The 22,279-nt window shown below is 40.2% G+C and overlaps 1 protein-coding gene across 3 annotated transcripts; it reads left to right on the top strand.

The window, feature by feature from the left end:
* Positions 1-543: 543 nt before the first annotated feature.
* Positions 544-22,117, top strand: rnf19a (ring finger protein 19A, RBR E3 ubiquitin protein ligase). Of its 3 annotated transcripts, none has more exons than XM_029443119.1 (11): positions 548-676; positions 3,710-3,822; positions 9,574-10,426; positions 14,395-14,603; positions 15,079-15,223; positions 15,432-15,594; positions 15,922-16,036; positions 16,294-16,452; positions 17,599-17,818; positions 18,093-18,236; positions 19,072-22,117. In XM_029443119.1, the coding sequence occupies exons 3-11, from the start codon at positions 9,819-9,821 to the stop codon at positions 19,802-19,804; spliced, it is 2,496 nt and encodes an 831-aa protein (XP_029298979.1). In that variant the 5' UTR covers positions 548-676; positions 3,710-3,822; positions 9,574-9,818; the 3' UTR covers positions 19,805-22,117. The 3 variants fall into 3 exon arrangements, with proteins under 3 accessions (XP_029298977.1, XP_029298979.1, XP_029298978.1); XM_029443118.1 differs by having other exon boundaries at positions 554-676; positions 3,705-3,822; XM_029443117.1 differs by lacking the exon at positions 3,710-3,822 and having other exon boundaries at positions 544-676.
* Positions 22,118-22,279: the final 162 nt, after the last annotated feature.

Raw genomic sequence — 22,279 nt, 5'->3', positions numbered from 1 at the left:
ACATTCTAAGGTACTTGTACTTTACTTATCATTTAATTTCATGGTACTTTACTAATAATCAACTCCACTTCTACTTTTTATTTTCACTTGAAGTATATTTAGTTTTTTAATACCTTTCACTTCTACTCCATCAACATTTTAAAATAGTTACTTTTACTAGTAATGGAGTACTTTTTTAAACGTAGGTCAAGAAAGTGAGTACTTCTTCCACTACTGGCCAGCGGTTTGAATAAGTATTCAGATCTCTTTTTTTGTAAGGTAACCAGTAACTAAAATTATTAAATAAATGTGGTGGAGTAAAACGTACAATATTTTTCCTCGGAACTGAAGTGGAGTAAAAGTTTAAAGTACCATAAAATAGAAATACTAAAGTAAAATACAAGTGCAGTACTAAACCGTCTGTACTACTATTACTGACTATGATACTGTATTGAAAACGTTGAAACAGGATGGGTGTCTTTTATTGTGAAAAGCAGATAAATTCTCACCGGAAGTGTGAATGTTGTTTGTAGCTATTTTGTTCCCTGACTTTATAACAACAGTCAGACTCACTCGGGGAATGCATCTTGACTGTCCTGTGAAGTTTTCTGCAACAAATGTACCGCTTACTGACAGATGGGGACAGCGGTGAACACTTCTGTTGTGAAGTAAGAGGAAATCAGATGGGGATTTAACGGTGAGTGTGTGTAAGATGATCTTTACAGCCAGAACTAGCTAACGTTTGGTTAATAATCACACAGGTCACAACTTCCTCCTCTTCGAAGCTTACGAGAAGCTAACAGTTTTTAGCTTTGTTAGCTTGTAAATTCTCCTCGTTAAACTCTAGGTGGACAGAGTTGCTGGCACCAGATCAAGTTGTATGACTATTGACGTTGCTTACTTAGATACACCATAATATTGATTCAACTGTCCGGCGTGTTAACAAACATCATAGCTCAGCTGGTCTTCAACTCTTTGGGCGATTAAAGTTAGACACTAGATTTCCTGCTACCCGAAACTGATTTTGTTAGCTAGCAGGCTAACGCTGGTTAGCCAGGTGGAAAGTCTAACCATAATTTGGTCCTTCCTGTACCGAGCGTCCGATGACACATATGGAGCTGTTTTAACAATGCAAAATAACGTTATATAAGGTCCAGACAACTACGTTATTGTTTACTCTAGAATTGTGTTGCATTCATAACTTTATAAGCCTTTTGTGGTGAAGAATTTGGCACATTTTATTATTTTTGGTTCACATTTTAAGTGGTCTCCATGTAAAGTAAGTTCAGTTTGATTGAAATCAGAGTGTGGTTTGTTTTCTTCTGTATAGGCATCATGCCAAATGCTTTCAATCAATGTTTTCCTGTCATCACTTTATAGCTTAGTCAACAATGTTTTACTGAAAAGATAACCTATCAATTACTGGGCGCAGTACTTCCCTGTTCAATGTGTGACTTTTATAGCATGCCTGCTAAAATTAATCCAAGCCACTGAAAGCTTTCCATGAGTGAGTAAGAGTGCTTTGCGTTCTCCTTATGGCACTTTACTGTTTAACTTCAATTTCAGTGTCAAACTTGAATGAAACTGTTTTGAGCTTCTAAATTTAGTAACATTTTGGGACCCATGTGTTGAAATGGCCTCTCATGCCATGATTCAGTTACCCGTCAGTGGCATTTCTCACCACCAATCCCAATGACGTGTATTGACAATTTGACACATTCTGACAACATACACTAAATACACACTTTATATTATACTAAGACCCTGAATGTAACCCTGCCTACACGACTGTTTTTACAGGAGTACGCTGTCTAAAAGCCAGTGTTTCAGTTTTGCCTTAAACGTGACTAGGTTTGTATTTGTTTTATGCTCTTAGGAATCTTATTCCATTCATGGGCCTGTGAGTATCTAAAATAACTTTTACCCATCTGGCTACTAATTCTGGTGTGTGACCTGTGGGGAAAAGTAATTTTGGGCTACACCATTTAAAATGTTGTGATCCTGGCAGTTTAACTGTGACACTCAAGACTCCACAGGGAGCCAGTTTAGCTACATACATTGGTTCCTCCCAATGTGCTCTCGTAGATCAAAACCTAAAACCACTCTTTTTGGTAGACCTGAAGTTTTATCTACAGTACCAGGATGCTCTAGTATAATTAAAGTGGTATTGGATTAAGCTTGATGCCACAAGTGTCCGAGTTTCCCTATCTAGGAACACTTTGAGAGCCATACCTTCGCCCCAGACATTGCTGTCAAGTGTACAGCCCAAGTAATTGACAGATGTTTTACCGGAAATGTCATTCCGCTTAAATTGTATTTTAAAATGTTTATTTAGGGTTTAGAGCCGAACATAATTGACTCCGTTTTCCCAATGTGTAAAGAGAGTTTATTTCATGTCATTAAGATGCACTATGAACAACAAGGGGCCAAGCATACTCCCTTGGGAACTCCGCAGTTTGCACGGCAGGCTTCTTCACTAACTGATCCCTATGTGACAAATAAGACCTCAGCCATGCCAATGCTGGTGTGTTTATTAACCCAAGAGCCTGTAATTTAGTGATCAGCAGGTCGTGATTCAAAGTATTGAACGTTTTCTGTAGGTCAAGCAGCACCATCACACCGTTTCTTCTTCATCAATTGCCTTTTTTTTTTATCAAGTATGTTGGATATAAAAAACAGAAGTTCATAGAAATATGCTTTTCTAAAAACCTGATAGGAAGTTATTTAAGAGTTTGTGTTTACTTAGATATTCATAAAGCTGCTCCTGAGCCACCTTTTTTGTGGATCTTATCTGCTCCCCTTTTTGTATAACGGTGTGATTTTAGCACGTCTCATGTCTTTAGGGAATCTATCTTGCTCTAATGAAAGGTTATTGATATGTGTTATTTGTTCGGAGGCATCACACAGAAAAACAGCCGCGATATTATCCAGCACTGTAGCTTTAGTGGTGTTGAGCTCAGCAAGCATTATCTTGACTTTCCCCCTTTCCAAGATCTCATACACTTTGAGCCAAAGATTATATCCTAAAGCCCATATTTTTTATTTTACATAACACAAGGTTTTCCTGTGAGTAAAACTGTGATGAAGGAAGCTACTCTTGTTTTACTTGTCACTTCGTGTCACAAGGACTTGCACTATCACCCCCCCCCCCCCCCCCCCCAATTTTTTATTTTTATTTGTATAATCCATAATCAATCGTAAGTGTAAGAGTGACACTGCATGTGGCAGACAGACACACGAGACACATGGGCTGGCAATCGAAAGCAAACATTTGCTTTTTTGCAATAATATGTCCCATCTACAAACATGGACACTCGTCTTGACTTTTCCTTTGGCTTGACGAATGAATGAGCCATTTTGACTTCAAGGGATGGCTTTTCTAGTTTAACTTGTTCTTTGTGTGTGTGTTTTTACTTGGGACCAACAAGAAGAAGTGCGGGATTATCTTGATATTCCTGTTAATCTAGGGGGAATTCCAAAGAATTTACAATGTGTAGATGTATATATGTAGATGCAGATTATTATAAATTATTTCTGCAATGTAAATTTGGAAATGTTATTTATATCCGTAAATCTGAACGGCTAGGCTTTGTATTGTACATCTCTTTACATTTTCTATCTTAACAAAATTAAAAGCAGTCAAATCAGTGCAATGGTGGCTTTAATTAAACACTGAATCCCAGCTCTGCTGGTGAATTATAAATAGCTGTTGGTCTTCATTGTAGCACAGAACAGACCAGAGCTGTCTCCCCCATCACACCACCCATCTGCTTCCTCCCCCCTGCTGTTTTGAGTGGTGAAAAGACTTAAACAGAAAATGCTGGCAGTGAGAAGACTGTCATGGTATGTATGTGATGCATGATGTAGAGGGTTTATAGAGTAGAGTCACCCAATACAACCCATTGTGTCCCGAAGTGAAATTGAATTTAATCCAACATTTGTTTTTGACAAACCACTAAAATGTTTTTGACCTCTGGTAGTAATTATGAAGTGTTTTTGAGTGGGTCCCCATTCTGTTCGCCTCTTTCACGTGCACAAGGACGGACATGCACTGGCACATGCACACAGGCAATACAAAACATGTTCACACCAATGGCTCACACTATTCCTCTGACCTACAGGTGTCTGTAATGCACCAAGATACAGAAGAAGAAGACTGCTCCTGGTGGTAAGAGCCTGCAGCTCTGGGCCCTTGGTGCATTACCGCCACCTGTAGGTCAGAGGAAAAGTTAAAAGCCATTGATGGGAACGTGCATTGCTGAAAGTTAAAAGTTACGATTTAAATATAATTTGATAAAATGGTACCAAGATTTGAAGTAGAAAGTGCATACAGAAGCGCAACAAACTCTTTGCTAAGAAATCAAGCTGTAATTGAAATTTAAAGGGCAGCAGCGTTTAGACTCGTAGAATACATCTCCTTTATGGTCCTTGTCAGAACCCCACTGGGCAGCATTGATGTCCCTCTATGCAGTAGGCAAATGTCATCTTTATTCGCGGTCTCCATGGGGCTGAATGGAGAAATGGCAAAGTAATTCAACCTCATGTTTAAATTGCTTTTTGTCATGACAAACAATTTTTTCATTATTTAGTTTTGAATCATTGCATCATCAGCTGCATCGTCAATTTTTGCCGCCTCATCAAAGTGAACCAGATACAGTGGAAAAGTACCATGCCCTGATGGCTGTAAATAACACTGTTTTGTAAATAGTGCTGAAAGCAGCCTCCAGTGCACTTCCCTTTCACTCCAGTGCCTCCTGTTCCCACTCTCTGTTGAACGCCAGACATTATTATTATTCTTTGGATGGCAGATAATAGGCTAAATAGAGATTCATTAAGCTACGGGGTTATTTCGATGTCCAGCTGACAGAAAGTTGGCCTAGACCTGATGAATGCTGGGCAGTCTAACAATAACTTTTTTTTTTCCCTGTATTAATTTGCTTCAGAGGGATGTTGTCTTGTGCCGTAGACAGCAGTGACGGTTTCAGAAAAGCTGAAATATTCCCTCTCAATGTCGTAGGTAAACACGTAATGTAAAAAAAGAAGAAGCTTTTTTTAATAGAGTTTGTCATCTAGTCTCTGGGCTGTTCCTCTGTCTCAAGCCATAATAACTGAACGCATTGTTGTGATCAGGAAGTCTGTCCTCCAGCTGGAATGTCACCGGAAATTAGTGTACGTGATGAACGTTTTGCAGATGAACACTTTGAGCCTCATGTTTCCAGTACTGGAAGCTGATCATAGGATGTAGCATTGAGAAACACAACAGGGATTCCTTCTCAATACACTTTCAATGACATAAAACTCACCCAGGCATCATCAACATCGTCAACCAAGAATTAAAATCACTAGTACGGTGTGGATGGTGTATTGGATGATGTGCACCTCTAGAAATTGGGGTATCGTCAGGAATGTGATAAACTGGAGGTAGCTCAACTACAGCTTTGTCGAAAATAAGAGAAATACATAAAAAAAGACCCGGAGTTCAATTCAAAACATAGGAAATGCCAGAGCCGGATGATGGTTGTGTCTGTTTAAACTACAGGACTATGCAGACGTTTGTCTGGATTCCAGAGACATGTAACACATTTGTTTTGTTTATAGGTTAATTATTAAAGCTGTGACAGTTGTTGAAAGATGAGAAATATGGCTGTAACCCAAAGAGACAAACTCATGTTAGCCAATTTATTGTTGCTTCCTCTTTGTTACGTGTTACACAGTGAAGTTTCAGCCTGGTAGACGCAACGGCATGAACAAGTGAACTGTTGCGATTAATTCTGGCTTCCATCTAAAGTATTGTGTTAAATAAAACATTATACACTTTTTATATCTATTTATACCACTTTATCAACCAGTAATCATTCATTTAGTTTTGTTTGTCATTGTACCTGGGACTGTGAATTCCTTTTGATTAGACCCTGGGAGAGGACACGTCTCACTGGCAGGTGCTGAGGGTTTAAACTACTGAATTGTTCAAGGATACATTTTCACATTATAGGCTATATATTTTGTTAATGAATAATTCCAGAAAAGGAATTGCATCTGCAGTGGGAACATGTTTACCGTTGCCTTGTTTTATTATCACTATCGCTCTTCTGTCTACTTAGGTAATGGAAAAAGCGCTATGGAACATTGTTAATGTGAATATTCAGGAAAGTATGTTGTATGGTTCTGTTTATAGCTTAATAATAGTGTAAAAACAAATACAAGACGTATTTATAAAACAGGGTTTGACATGACTGTGTGCAGTCACAGATCTTAACATTACATGTTCCATTGCAATTTGGTTAGGCACCTAATTGCCTCTGCAAAATTACAGCCAATGGAAACCTGTTTGTTTATTGCAATGCAAAAGCCACCATGTTATTGCTTCGTGGTCTGGAGGGCAATACATGTTAAAACCATTACCACTGCAGCCCCAAGTGACACATTTTGTTACTATTTCTTTTCCCCGTCTAATCTGGCACGTAAATTATAGTGTAACTCCCCAAAAAAATCTGTAACCTTGTATTGACCTGTCTCTTTAGTAGAAAACCGCATATTTAAATCATTCTACAATGGTCATCATGATGTAGCATCAGTTGATTTATAAGAGTTGAAGAAGGGTTGAAACCATTTATTCTACCGCAGTGAGCTTCCTGCCCCGGGGTTGTCTCAGGAACTAGGACACCATCTCTCTGTGTGTGTGTGTTGCATGTGGTTGCCCTAGGGAAACACAACTTTAATTCATGCAAAAACAAACACACACACACACACACTGATTGCAGCCACATGGAAAGTCCAACTCACCCTCGGTACGGTCCCGAAGCAGGCTCTTCCAGTTTCATTATGCTTTGGGCCTTGGGGTGTAATTTCACATTGACTTGTGAGCTGCTTGAAATTGCTGTTCTGTCTTGTTAAAAGTTTCCTCTTGCTCACATGACTGGTCTGGTTGACCCAATACATCATCAAACTTTGTTACTATGTGGAAATATAGTGTTGGGACATCACTTTAGCCACACAGGCCTCACAGTGGAAATTATTCAGTTAGGCTGGTCACGAGCCTAATCATTAAAAATCCATTTGAATTCAGTGCCAGGATATTTAGGGATGGCTCTGGAAACTTCCTGCTAAAGGTTTTCAATAGTTGCTATTAAAAAATCATTCTACTTGACTGAATTGAGGATTTAAATTCGCAAGTTTACAGATGCAGCAGGATAAAGTGAAGCTCCCATTTCACAAAAACGTTTACAGGCTACAGTATGGTGCCACGCCTCCAAATTGAACAAACACCGTCTTTGAGTCGGTGGTGTCATTGTGTCCTTATTGACCGAGGGAGATCCACTTGTGTGGTGACACACCTGAAGGAAGTGGCTCTAACAAACCTCTCACCGTCCCCTGACATCGTCTCATGTCGCCTGACCCACTGGTGTCTTGTGTTGCTTGAATTTCAGTCATTTCATGTCATATGCAGGCTTTGGGTTTTAAAAGCGGCTCTTATAGTTTCAGAACGAGCAATTAAAATACATTATTCTTTGCAACTTGGCTGCAGCGCTAATGACTTAATGACATGTAATTATGGTTTAGACTTCTTTTTCTAAATCGTATTTATCTTTAGTTCACAGTTAAACATTTAGGTTACTTTGCATTAAATGTACTTATACGTTGTAGTCAGCTAAATGTGGCTGCTAAGTAACGTCTAGTCCTCTACACATTATGTTTGTTTGTTTCATTTTTATTCATTTCACTTTTTTCATTTCGAATTGCAAGTGTACTTCCTTTTAGATAATTGATATAGTACCTCAGAGACACTTGGTTTACTTTTATGAAATAATACCATAGCCTTCTGAGAAAAGGTATTGAGATGTTATATATGAGATGTATATGCTCGCGCTCAGAAAAATGCTATATTGACACACAAGCTAAGAAGTCGTCTTGTGAGTTTATCCCCCCTGACATTCAAACTGCAGCTGTGGTTTTTTTTCTTGTAAGATGAACTCTACTCTACTACTTGTGTTGTTTCCAAGTCCTAACAGCCGTGTTATCACCTTTTTATATCGCAACAATCACAGTGTTGGTAGTCTGAATGTGACGAACGAGGTAAAATGACTTAAAGAGAAGTTTCCTGTGGCTTAATCCTAGTGAGATGTTAAACTAAAGATAGATACAATCTCCTAACCAGGGCACTAAATGTGTTGGAATAGCTGTAACATTGTGTGGAATGAACTACTACACCAACGTGTCGGTTTGTGTGTGTGTGTGTGTGTGTGTGTGTGTGTGTCTGTGTGTCTCATGGTGAAACTATAAACTCCAAGGGGAGGTGAGTATTTTTTAATAAAATTGCATAGCCTTTAGCTGCAGCAGCTCTTGCTGATGTCAGTCATTTGCTTATGTTTTGTTGTTTTCCAAATGAGTTGGACAAAATTGAGGACATAAATAAAACCTACTGTTTCTTCACTTTAACTGGGAACACACACTACACCATGAAGTTGTATTATAGCCTGATTTGGCCCTGCTTATTGGTTTTAAAGTGGATTTTGGACTGCTATGCAAAAAAAAAACATGGTCACCTTGAAAAATTGACAAACTTTATCATGTATGGTGCAATGGTTTAGCATTCAAATCTCTTATTTCCCTCAGTTCAGTGACCAGTTAAAGCTATAATTCATCTGACATTTTCTTTTACATCTGGAATCTATTGTTGCTAAAAGTGGATGCAGCACAAAATAATAATAATAATAATAAATTGTATTTATAAAGCGCCTTTCAAAGCTAAAAGCAATCTCAAGGTGCTAAAATCAGGTGCCAATGTTGAAACAATTTCAAACTCTTTTTATTCTGCTCCTTCCATTAGTTGGTCTCTTTAGGAAAGAGTCCAAGGCAGATATGTTTAATACACAAAACATGTCAATTCATAAGCTCTGTCAACCTTATGGAAGCATAGCACCACACCCACAAACTGTGCTGGTGTATTTCACCATCAATTTAGCTCATTACTTGAAAGTCACTACTACTTTAACTACTTATACTTGTTTCGATCTGTGTAGCATCATCTTCAAACAGTGATTCCTCACATCCACTACAAGTGCACTTAAACACTGCTCTCAAAGATGATTAGTTATGCTTTAGTTGTTCATATTGTGTAAAATAAGAGCATGTGGAAGCACTTGAAGCGAGGTGTGGCTGCTCAAGAGGCACACTGACACAGCTGTGGCCACATCTGAGATCTATGATGGAAAAAAACACAGAATTTTGTCTTGTTTTGCCTACACATGACTAATACACACTCTCCGGGGAAAGCACGCAGACGTTTTATGTAAGCAGTCTCGCATGCACAAACGCACGTACACAGAAGATGCGCCTGAAAAGATGCCTGAAGGCAGCAGGAACACTCATACTTATGAAAGGGATGTTCTTTCCTGAACACACAACGCCTCAGTGATAGTCATGTCAGTCATGTCTTAGATTTTGTCATATTTTGAATGTTTTATCTCCAGTTGATTGCTTGTTATGCATCTTGAATCATCCAAATGTTGTTGTTTTTACAGCAACACATTAAAAGTTAATGGATTTAGCTTTGGCTCTGAACCTGACTTATTTTATTTTTTCCATCTCTGTCAGGTTGGTGTCCTACATCTGAACATCTAGCTCTCATCACTGTCTTTTAAAGCAGTGACGGACCACACTACAGACTTGAAGACCTCCTACGAACTTCCAGCCATGATGTCCTAGCTAACAGCAACTGAGGCCCCCTCCCCTGACCATCCTGTCCCTCTCAACCTCTTCCTCCCTCTCCCAGTCCTTAATTTCCTCTCCTGATGTGGTGATTTCTGGTCGTACCACCAGCGGCAACCCTTTCTGGCGTGATGAGCAGCTTGCACCAGCTGCATCATGGCAGCATAGGCTCAGAGCGAGACCTTCACTCTGTTGCCTCCTCTGTTAGCCTCCCTTCAGTTAGAAAGACCCCCAAAAAGCGGCGTCTGTCCCTCCACTCACTCTTCAGTCGGAGACGGCGACCTGACCGCGACCCCAAGCGCAAGTTGAGGCCTCTGCAGGCCGGAACTGCAGTGGACTCCATTGTCAGCACAGAAAGCGTCCAGTCAGAGATGGTCCAAGATAAAACTTCTGCCCACTCTGCACTGGGCGCAGCATCGACTTCATCATTGTCAGGTTCTTCATCAGAGCTGCTAGAGTGCCCTCTGTGCCTATTGCGGCATGCACGCGAGCAATTCCCCGACATCATGACCTGTCACCACCGCTCCTGCGCAGACTGCCTGCGACAGTATCTAAGTATCGAGATCTCAGAGTCTCGTGTCAACATCTGCTGCCCCGAATGCGCAGAGCGCTTCAATCCCCACGACATCCAGATTATCCTGGGGGATCGAGCCCTCATGGAGAAGTACGAGGAGTTCATGCTGAGGAGGTGGCTGGTGGCTGAACCTGACTGCCGCTGGTGCCCGGCCCCCGACTGTGGGTAAGAACAAGAGCTGAGAGTTTATATAAGCAAAGCCATAGGCTCAATCACAATCTAAATCTTTGATATTATAACTTTAAATTGGAGTGGGTGACATGATGGGTTTTATTATTTTAGATAAATTACAATGATAAGTCGTGTGTTACTCGAGGGGTATGAATGAATTTCGTGTCCCTCAAACATTTATGGCAACAAAGCGAAATAGCCATAAAAGGCAAAGCATGTCAGATTATTTCCACCCAGGCCAAAACTATTTCGGTTACCTGAGATGTGCTTCATGTTTCGTACTTCTGATAGACCAAATACACAAGTCCCAAAATAACAGTAAGAAGCTACTTTAAGGAAACATCAAGGCTGTAAACTGGCCTTTTGAAGTCCACCCCAGCTTCTGCATTGATGCCTGAGTTATATATAACTCGTAGCGGTAATAGAGCTGACGTGAGCAGCAAGTGTCGTTATCAGACCATATCTGACATTTTGTCATCATCGTCATATCTTCATATGTTATTTACTGTAAAGCACTTTCTAAAGAAAGTTACAAAGTGCTTTACAGTAACATAAAGTAATTAATAAATTAAGCTAAAACAATTAGACTGCAGGACCAGAAAAAATGTAAGAGTACCACACAGAATAAAACAACAAAACAGTAAAACAATGAAGAACATAAAAGCAGTAAAAAGTAGAAGGACATTTGGAGAGTGCAGATCTCCGCTAAGGCCAAATGCCCTATATCGCAATGTTAACGAAAGTAAAACATTATTTGCGTATCTGCCTTGTATTTCGGACCCCTTTCAAAATGTAATGGGTTCTTCCTTGGCCCATGCTACACCCTTCCACCAAGTTTCATGAAAACCTGCTCCTAATACTAGCATTTCACTGTGTACATGTACAACGCTAAAAACAGGATTCAAATCCTCCATGTCCATTTCCAATTTTTTTTCAATAATCCTCGTGACAAACAATCCGACCCGAAAACATAACAGAGGTGTTGAATTTGAGTATTTAGCAATGAAAATGAGTCGCTAGAGGTCAGAAGGGGTTCTGCAAACATCAGTGTCCACAAAAACAGATGTTACTGAAACTCTGTTGATTCTCTGAGGGAGAGATTGTAGTTCTGGTTTCACAAGGAGGTGACAGTAGGTGATGGTCGGGTCAGAGTCTTGTATGTTTGGAGCTGGTAGAGATTCATCAGTTTGCTCACAAGCCTGAACTGAACATTATGTATGCTCACTTCACCAGGTCACCCTGCTCTACCTGTTGTTTACTGCACCTGTAGGCCTTGACAACCACCGTGCACACACACAAAACTGCTCATCTGCGGCAGTCTATTTTTTATTCTTTTTATTATCCTTTTTTTCTTCTGATGCAGATGCTGGCAGTAGTGTTTTGAAGAAAAATTCATGTATAGTGATTCATAGAGATTTGGAGCAGTTTCAGGCTATTATTGTTAGTTACATTTTTCACTCTCTCTCTTTCTCTCTCTCTCTCTGTCCGACTGTCTCTCTCTCTCTCTCTCTGTCCGTCTGTCTGTCTCTTTCTCTCTGTCTCTCTCTCTCGCTCTCTCGCTCTCTCTCTCTGTCCGACTGTCTCTCTCTCTCTCTCTCTGTTCGTCTGTCTGTCTCTTTCTCTCTGTCTCTCGCTCTCTCTCTCTGTCCGACTGTCTCTCTCTTTCTTTCTTTCTTTCTCTCTGTCTCTCTCTCTCTCTCTCTGTCTCTCTCTCTCTGTCAGTCTGTCTCTTTCTCTCTGTCCGTCTTTCTCTCTCTCTGTCCGTCTCTCTCTCTCTCTCTCTCTCTCTCTCTTTCTTTCTTTCTGTCTCTTTCTTTCTCTCTGTCTCTCTTTCTTTCTTTCTCTCTGTCTCTCTTTCTCTCTCTTTGTCCGTCTGTCTGTCTCTTTCTCTCTGTCTGTCTCTCTCTGTCTCTCGCTCTGTACATCTGTCTCTCTTTCTTTCTCTCTGTCTCTCTCTCTCTGTCAGTCTGTCTCTCTTTCTCTTTCTTTCTTTCTCTCTGTCTCTCTCTGTCTCTCTTTCTCTCTCTTTGTCCGTCTGTCTGTCTCTTTCTCTCTGTCTGTCTCTCTCTGTCCGTCTGTCTGTCTCTTTCTTTCTTTCTCTCTGTCTGTCTCTCTCTGTCCGTCTGTCTGTCTCTTTCTTTCTTTCTCTCTGTCTGTCTCTCTCCGTCTGTCTGTCTCTTTCTTTCTTTTCTCTCTCTGTCTCTCGCTCTGCACATCTGTCTCTACTTTCTTTCTTTCTCTCTGTCTCTCGCTCTGCACGTCTGTCTCTCTTTCTTTCTCTCTCTCTGTACCGTCTGTCTCTTTCTCTCTCTCTGTCCGTCTGTCTCTCTCTTTCTCTCTCTCTGTCCGTCTGTCTCTCTCTTTCTCTGTCCCTCTTTCTTTCTCTCTGTCTGTCTTTCTCTCTCTCTGTCCGTCTGTCTCTCTGTCTCTGTCTCTCTTTCTTTCTCTGTCTCTCTCTCTGTCCGTCTCTCTCTCTCCCCTCTCGCTCTCGCTCTCTCTCTCTCTCTCTACTTTGTTGCAGCAACACTGCTGACCCTGTCAGTTTGAATAATGGCTCTTTCATGAGTTTTTTCCAGCTCATCTTGCTCTCGTCATCTAATCAGTTCAGCTCTGGCTCACTGTCACACTCTCCACCGGTTGTCGCTCTGAAATGTTGTATAAAAACTCTTGAAGGTTTTTGGGCTACATTTGTCAGCTCAGCAGTTGTCAAATGTTAGAATCCCCTGAACAAACATTTAATAAATCGCTCATCTCTCTCGTCTTGACTTCACAGTGGTGTCATACATAGTTCAATGCACATACCAAATGTTCCATTTGGAAGTTCACCCATCCACTTTACAACTTATACACCATTTGCCATCAGTTGGCCTCACCGAGGTGTTAGTGGAGTCTGTCTAGACTCAATGCTCGGTCGGTATATGATGCCCACACACACTGCCTTCGATGCTGGACTGCAAAGTGTCATTTCTACATTTCTACTTTTATCTTTTTATTAACTTTGCTCCAACTAAAGACCATGTGAGGGTAAAACCATTTGGAGTTTTTTTCTGTCCATTTCACAATTATTTTTTTTCATCTTTCAGATAAACAAAATCTTCTTGGATCTCAGTGCATGGGAAACGGATTGAGCACTTTTTGTTTATCTCTCAAGTAGGGCTGCAACTAATGAGTATCGATATCGAGTACAGTCTAGTTTATACGTCAGTGTTTGTTTTTCCTTATCGTACGTTTCAAATGTTCCCATAATAACCCTGCTATGGGATACTGAATGGCTGCCACAATCTCAGGGTTTAGCTGAGGTTGTCATGCTTACTTTATTAAAAGACCAGGTGCTCTGCTCTCCTTTCTACAGAATCTGCGTTCCTTTCAACCAAATGATTATTAATGTCTCATTGTATCCATACCAGAGGGACACAAGTAGGCTTGCGAGTCAGCAACCAAGAGGAAACAGTTGCTACCATTCATTTTATTATTTTCACAGATAATAAAGTAATTTATTTGAGGAAGTAATTGTGTCTGTGACTGCTGATTGACAACTTTTTTTTAGATATCTCTCTCTCTCTCTCTCTCTCTCTCTCTCTCTCTCTCTCTCTCTCTCTCTCTCTCTCTCTCTCTCTCTCTCTCTCTCTCTCTCTCTCTCTCTCTCTCTCAGCATTGATAAGACATTTAGCAGCGACATCAAACGATCTACATAAACTGCTTCAAGAGCATTAAAAATGTGTCCTATTGCAAAATGATTTAACTGCTGAATGGACTACAGTGCTATGTTCCTGAATATGTAAATAACAGCTGTTTTATACTGTTGATAGTTTATTGGATTTTTGTATTCAAACACACTAGAAGTGTCTCCTTGGTTTTACCCACTCCAGTTTTATACTCGTACTCTTAACCTAGTGTTGTGCTAAATGTCCACGAGCAAATACTAACTACCATTTTGGCTGAATTTGTTTTCTCTCTCTCAGTTACGCAGTCATTGCGTTCGGGTGTGCCAGCTGCCCAAAGATAACCTGTGGGCGTGAGGGCTGTGGGACGGAGTTCTGCTACCACTGCAAACAGCTGTGGCATCCCAACCAGACATGTGACACCGCACGGCAACAAAGGGCCCAAAGCCTCCGGTTACGAACTTTCAGGTCCTCCTCCCTCAGCTACAGCCAGGAGAGTGGAGCCGCAGGTAACTTACAAATAAACTCCTGAACTCAAATGCTCACGCACATCTGTGCCATCAGCTAACCCATCACCTTCTTTAGCCACAGTGGAGCTGCAACCATTCGTCGACTACTCGATAGGTCTATTGTCACAAAAATAATCTCCAACTATGTATTGATTAATTGTTCAAGTAATTTTTCATTCAAAATGGCAGAAGATGCTGTTTTCAGTCTCTCAAATATGAACAGTTCCTTCTTTTCCCTATTTTATATCATATTTAACTGAATATCTTTGGGTTTGACTGACAAAAGAAGACATTGAAAGACATCCTCTAAGAGAAACTGGGATGGACAATTTTCACTATTTTCTGACTTTCATGGACAATGAAAGTAATTGTTAGTTGCGACCCTAAGCAACAGTATACAATACACACTATAAATAGACCAAAAACACTGAATGCAAAGTGCTTCTCTTTCTTTCCCTCAATCAACCTCCACTAGGTGATGACATCAAGCCGTGCCCTCGTTGTGCTGCCTACATCATCAAGATGAATGATGGAAGCTGTAATCACATGACCTGCGCCGTCTGCGGCTGCGAGTTTTGCTGGCTCTGCATGAAGGAGATCTCGGATTTGCACTATTTAAGGTGAGACAAATGTACAGTAAGAAAAAAAGTGTGTATAGTTTTTCTGAAATGTATATATTTTTTTAATATCTAAATTCTCTTCTGTGCACTGACATTCTTTTACATCAGTACTTATAATTGTACTTATTTTTTACTAGTTATGGTCAACATGATATATACACACACACACTCTCTCCTGACAACCCATTTCCTCTCTCCCCCCTCTCAGTCCGTCAGGCTGCACCTTCTGGGGGAAGAAGCCCTGGAGCAGAAAGAAGAAGATCCTCTGGCAGCTCGGCACGTTGGTGGGCGCACCTGTTGGCATCGCCCTCATAGCCGGCATTGCCATCCCTGCAATGATCATTGGCATCCCAGTCTATGTGGGCAGAAAGGTGAGCATGACCGCGAAGGGATGCTATGGAACAGTAGTGGTCAAAACAAACAGTTTATTCAGATAAATGGAAAGCTAGAACTGCAATGTTGCATATCAGTCTGTAAAAAATCCACTTCGTTATCAGAATGTATGTCAGTTTTGAGAGGTGATTTCTTTTCAAACATTTTCTGTAATATGCAATCTAATTCCTTTCTGTACAGCACAATAAAACATTTAAGAATCTCTCCAGTTATTTCTGCTTAAATATTTGCAGCCTTGATTGATTTCTGAGTTGCCAATAATGTGATTTAATTTAAAGGGAATTAAAAATAGTTTTCCTCCTCAGATCCATAATCGCTACGAGGGCAAGGACATCTCTAAACACAAGAGGAACTTGGTAATAGCTGGAGGTGTGACGCTGTCTGTGATCGTGTCGCCTGTAGTCGCAGCAGTCACTGTTGGTAAGAAAGAAAACTTTTTTCCCTCTTGACTTTCTCTCCTTCAGCATTTGTTTCATGACAATATTAAAAGTATTTAAAAGGTTTTCTTGGTGGGTCACTGATATAAAGCCCTATTAAAGCATCAGCCTACAACATTTGTCCCATGCAGTTCTTGTCTTTCTGCTTTAACAGTCTAAACTTAAAAAAGGTGGATATATTTAGAAAGCAATATGCTTTTACCATTGATAAAACTTCCACTATTTAACTGTGTGTTAAAGGCATCGGCGTCCCCATCATGCTGGCGTACGTCTACGGAGTTGTCCCGATCTCCCTGTGCCGGAGCGGCGGCTGTGGAGTGTCTGCTGGGAATGGAAAAGGAGTGCGAATCGAGTTTGATGACGAAAATGACAACATAGGCAGCGGAGCAGCAGCCACAGGTGAGCATCGCTAATGAAAGCAATGCCACTGATTTTTAAAACGTGATCCCAGGAGTAGGCAGAATATTTAAGCTTTACTAACTTTATTGTCCCCATGTGGAAATGTGCCTTTGTACGCATGTGAAAAATGGAAAAGACTTAAAATAATAAAATACATAAATCATGCAATAAAAATATGTAAAACCCCTCCACACACATTAATCACTGTACATCAGGTGACAGCAATACATAAAACTCAGCACACATCTAGCAATCTTCTAAAGAAGTTCAACAAACCTGAAACATTTCATATTAATAGACTGCAAACACAGGAATATCCATACACCTGTTGTACTTTTGTCTTCTTTAAACTTCTGCTGCTTTGTTTTCTCCAACTTTTTGTATTCTTATTAACTTATTTTATTCCAGTCACTAAATTTATTCACAAGTTGTTCTCGTGAGATTTGTTTTTAATGTGCTTATATATTAGGAAACATTTACTGTCCTGTAATACAGTCACTGTAGACCGGCTTATGTGTCCTTATTATTGGCACAATCATCTTGACTTGCATCTCACACAGCACCTGAATATTTGGAAAATATCAGCAGCTTTTTAGCAACCATAACGCAAAGAGTTGCGGTAGCTGTGTGTGTGCTGGCACATTTGTGTTCATGCCAATCTGTTTGGCTTGCAGAACACCTACATATGGATTATTCATAGCTAACGAAATGCAAAAACGGTTAATGCGTGTTTGAGGTGTCAGGCGCAGTGTTGTTTTTCCTGTCATCGTGTGTTTGTCACTGTCAAACTGACAACAGGGACCTTGACCCTTCCAGGAAACATAAAGTGTGAGACATGACACTTATTCACACCTAAGAATTCATCAATCTGTTTTTTCAGGATGAATTTAAAGCCGATAAAAGTCAGTGAAGTCATTGATATAACTTCAGAAGAATGAACTTTGCGCCCTGACCTCAATATCACTTTTGTTTGCTGTTGTTATCTGGGGTTGTCTGCCCCAATTCTTCTTTATGGCTCAATCTGTATTTACCTCATCCTTTTTCAAATGGTTCTTTGCTATACAGAAATTGTGGCTCTTCTTTGTCAGTCAAAAACATTCTCTAGATTAACAAAATGAAACTTCCTGTTGCCCCTTCTCTACTCAGACACAACCTCAGTGGCAGAGACTCGGCTCAACAATCCCAGCCTCGGGGATGGAGCGAGTGTCGGCGGCCTGACGGGCCTGAGCCTCAGTGTCAGTGGGAGCCACATGGAGCGCTGCGGCATGAGCTCCACTCAGCGCGACAACATGAGTGACAATGCAAGCACCACGGCCCTCGCTGGGACCAGCATCACAGGCAGCCTCTCTGGCAGCTGCTACAACAGGTAATGGACCTGGATGATATCTGCATTGCTATAAATGTTTATTGAGAATATTTTACTATTTGAACAGCAAAGAGTCCTCATTTCATACATATTCTGGAATTTGAAGAAAGTGGTAGAGCATGTTAATAATTATAGTTTATCTTCGGTAAGGCTCAATGGAAAGATTTTATGGTATTTTTTAAGTATCTGTCATTTTGCTCTCCGATACTGGACAAAGCAGTAACTTGTCGAGATGGAAATTATTTTATAATTAGTTTTAAATGGTTATTTCCAGGATGGAAGTGCAGGCTGATGTCCAGAAGGAGCGCTGCAGTCTGAGCGGGGAGTCAGCCACCGTCAGTCTGGGGACAATCAGTGACAATGCGAGCACAAAAGCCATGGCAGGATCCATCCTCAGTGCCTATATGCCTCTGGAAAGGTTAGTAGTCAGAGAGCACACTCATCCTATTTGACCTATTTATAATTTTTTTTTAAAGAAAAAAGAAATCCCTGCCCTAGTTTTTCTAGTTTTGCCAGACGCTGAGAAAGGGGCCGCTCGAAGCACATAAAACGGCATGATGGATGGCGAAGTTGTCGTACTAAAATCCTACTATCTGGAATTCTCGATCACATGAACTAATGTCTGCTAACATGTCTTCTTTTAAAAGCAGACTAAAAGCACCTGTTTGCAAGCTTTTAGTTTGTGGTGAACGGGTAAACCTTGAATTTTAGAATCAGTATTATTATAATTCCCTTTTTTAAAGATTAATAATAATTTGCTATCTTATTTTAATACCTTTTTTATATTTTTGTCATGATTTGTATGATCTGCCTATTTTTATTGCTTTTAATTGTGAAGCACATTTGGGCTATTCCTGTCGCATTTAAATGTGCTATATAAATAAACTTGCCGTTTACTAAAATTCAATGCACCGATAACAACAGTTATACTGTACAATGAAAAACTTATTTTACTAATCCTCCAACAGCAAAAAAATTTAATTAGTGTATATCTCTTGCTTTTAGTTAAAAGCAAGAGATATACACACTATACAATATAAAAATAAATAAAGAGGTATAAGGTATTGCACATATGAAATATTGCACAAATAAGGCACAATAAATAAAGTAGTAAAAAGGAATTGCACATAGGTTCACAGTACAGTGTTGGTACTGTGACATTTGAAATATTGCACAAATAAGGCGGACAACAACAAACAAATGATTTGTTCTTTTACTGTTAGTTCATTTCATTCATTACTCTTGTTTTTCAGAGACTACAGTCTGGATGCTCAGGCAGATGTGGAGTCCAACCAGGAGAAGGTGAGGCACTGCAGCGCCAGCAGCAGCCTGGATGAAGCCAGCTGCAGCAGTAGCACTGCCGGCCTTAAAAGTGCAAGCGCAAAGGAACCCTCCACTTCAGCGGGCAAAAAGAGCAGAGGAAAGCTTTGGAAAAGAGCCAGCAGCAGCAGCAGAGGAGACACAAGAATAAACGAGACACGAGGAGATATGGATGCTCAGCTCTTAGAGCAGCGCAGCACCAACTCCTCTGAGTTTGATTCACCATCTCTGAGCGGCAGCCTGCCTTCAGTGGCCGACTCACACTGTAGCCACTTCTCATCAGAGCTCAGCTGCTCAGACCCTGAAACCTCAAGACCGGCTCATCCACCCTGCTCCGCCACAACGGACACCCACTCTCATTATCCCACCACCGTCTTAAATGACATCAACATCACATCCATGCCCGAGGTGGAGAACGACCGCCTGGAGCATTATCAACCTCAGAGCAGCAGCGCAGCCTTCACCCTCCGCCTGCTATCGTCATCTCCACCTGCTTCACCGAAAGAGGGAAGCAGCGGGACATTTCTGTACATCAGTGAGGAGAGTGGAGGCGCCATCGCAGACACAGAGCCGGAGAAGGACGAGAGAATAAAAGAGACCATCAAAAACATTGCCGCGCCGCCTGTAAGCCCTACAAGGATCCACTCTATACAAACAGACATCTAAAGGAACTCTCCTGTTCTTCGGGTATTGGCAGTGTTAGCACTGCTAGCTCAGTTAGCCTTATCACCTAATTTCACTCTTAAGTGAAGCCCCACCATGCATCTTGGGAAGCTGGTGGTCAAGTTTAAGGCTCTAAAGCTAAGTTTTATTATATGGTTACCTGCTATGGAGGCAGGGAGGAATGTTATGGGAATGCCAGTATATACAGAGAGGATCAAGGTCTAAGTTGGAGAGAGATTTGTGAAAACAGGAGCACAGTAAAGTCAAAGCAGACCAGGGGGTTCTGTTCTTCAGTGACAGAACAAGCAAAACATGTGTGGGCCATAAGTTTCAGCTTGCTGTTGAAGCGTCACTGAAGGCCTTTAGAAGGTGGAGTTGAATGTATGTGGACAGGTTGTTAAGTAGGTTATCAGGGTGCAGAGTCTGCCCCCTGAATGATGTTCTGAATCCAAGCTCGAGGCAAATTTCACCCTTTTACAAAAAGGAGAAGCTGGATAGGAGCGAGTAAAATGTCTGATATTCTTTTACAATAGTAAGTTGAGCTGCTATTTTAAAGCCTGAACCTATCCTCCCCCGTGACATCTGCAAAAATATCTGGTTTGCATGAATCAGGGATGGATATGTGATCACTGTGGTCCACCGCTGTGCCACCACTTCTTTCTGTGACTTCTTAAAACGGCATGAGAATCAGCTAAAGGATTGTTGAACCTAAGAGGGACCAGTACGTTCAGTAGCAAATGTTATTTTTCCATAATCATCTATAAGAAGAATTATTATTGTTGCTTTTGTTTAAAATGTGACTCCGTTTTTTGCGTGTTTTGTCTTTGCTTATTTTTTATTTTCCATTTTGGGAAAGTCTGTTTTAATGTTGAAGCCCTGTTTTGGGTCCAAACCTTTTCGAATGATCAGATGGTAATTGTGTTGACGAGTCAAAACGTAGTCCTTTTTGAATAATGTGGATTTTAGACCGCACTGGTCTGCACTGGTAAAATATTTTTTAGTTTTGTTTGTGGTTGCACCTGTGCAAATGTAACCAAGTCTTCACTGCAGTATTTAGTATATTATGAAATTATGAGAGGTATATTAAAGAAGGGGAATGAGAAAAGCCCACTTCTTAAATTTAAACTGTACCCTTTTTTTTTACAATTGTATAGGGTTTGTTTTAGTGACTTGTTGACTAAAACTGGAAAGTCGACCAAACAATGTATTTGCAATAAGAAAATGAAGCTTACAAATAACTATTCAACAAGAGCAGATGTGTCCAGTTAAGGGAACACTTTAACTTTATAGCAAAAAAATAAAGAAAAGAAGCTCCATTATAGTTGAAGGTACAATGGGAAACTCCTCTTGTGTATGAGCACATACATCTGTCGGTGATTTATTATTCAGTAGTGAATGTATGATGATAATAGGATTACATTTTTGATTCTCCCTCAGTAATATCAAAATATAATTTTTGATCCAGAGCTTTGTATTTTAACTACAATGTGTTTTTAAGTCCTTATTATTATTATTTTATATTCTTTGGACCCACAGTGCCTTTTGGGGGAAAAGTCCTTTTGTATAGTGTTTTTACTTTCTTTTTATTTCCTCATTCTGTATGTCTATAAATGATAAACATAAAAATCCTGAGAGAATTGATTACATTTGCCTCATAAAATGCTTGAAATGCCTGATCCTAAATACTCACCCTCCCCTGAGTGCTAATTCTAGCTGTCACACTAGCTTATTTAGCCGACCAAAGACTCGACATTAAACCTGATTTTGGGCCAGTACTTTAAATCTCAAGACCAAAATATTTGTTTGGGTCATTTTTAGGAATAATATTTTGAAAATGTTTCCCTAAAGTAGCCAAAGTCAGTTCACCTGTGTGTTGTTAGTCAGTTCTTAGTCAAATAAAAATCCTGTTTATCCAAAGCAATCAACATTTTGAGTGTCAGATGTTGTTGTTCAGCAACTGTTGTGAATTTTCAGCTTGACCGCATATTACTTTGCTGTGAAGTCAACCAGCCGAGCTCAGCAGGAGCTGTGTCAGTAAAGAGACTGTCATTAGAGAATCTGTGACGTCGACTAAAAAAAGTTTCGGTGCACCTCTAAAGCCTGCAGGATATTCTCACCCTGTTAATGTTCCTTCTGTTAAAAATGCCTGTAAAATTCCTGTGAGTTTTATATTATTATTTGAAGACTAGTGCCAGGTCTATTTTCAAACTTGGTCAAAAGAAGCATATGCTATTTGATAAAGTATATATTCCCTAATTATTTGCTTTATAATGTGCATGTAAATGCATATCCTTAAATAATAAAATGATCAATCAAGCTTGTTGTCTGTATATTTTGACATTAAAATGATGCAGTCATTTCCACTTTATGCTGCCTTGTAAAATGATGGAGTGTATGACATCAGAGCAGTTTAGCTTTAACAAGTGTGGGTTAATTTAATCATAACATGCTAAGACACCACAGATCAGCAATTCAACA

This window comes from Cottoperca gobio, chromosome 11 (genome assembly GCF_900634415.1).
Source record: "Cottoperca gobio chromosome 11, fCotGob3.1, whole genome shotgun sequence".
In the NCBI taxonomy this organism is placed as follows: Eukaryota; Metazoa; Chordata; class Actinopteri; order Perciformes; family Bovichtidae; genus Cottoperca; species Cottoperca gobio.
Note: the sequence above shows the minus strand (reverse complement) of the source record. Positions and strands in the feature narration are given on the sequence as shown.

Bases quoted from the DNA above. Each gene is read 5' to 3' on its own strand.
- rnf19a (XM_029443117.1), top strand. From the start codon at position 9,819: ATGAGCAGCTTGCACCAGCTGCATCATGGCAGCATAGGCTCAGAGCGA. The intron at 14,604-15,078 runs GTAACTTACAAA...AACCTCCACTAG, and splicing joins CCAGGAGAGTGGAGCCGCAG to GTGATGACATCAAGCCGTGC. The intron at 15,224-15,431 runs GTGAGACAAATG...CCCCCCTCTCAG, and splicing joins TCGGATTTGCACTATTTAAG to TCCGTCAGGCTGCACCTTCT.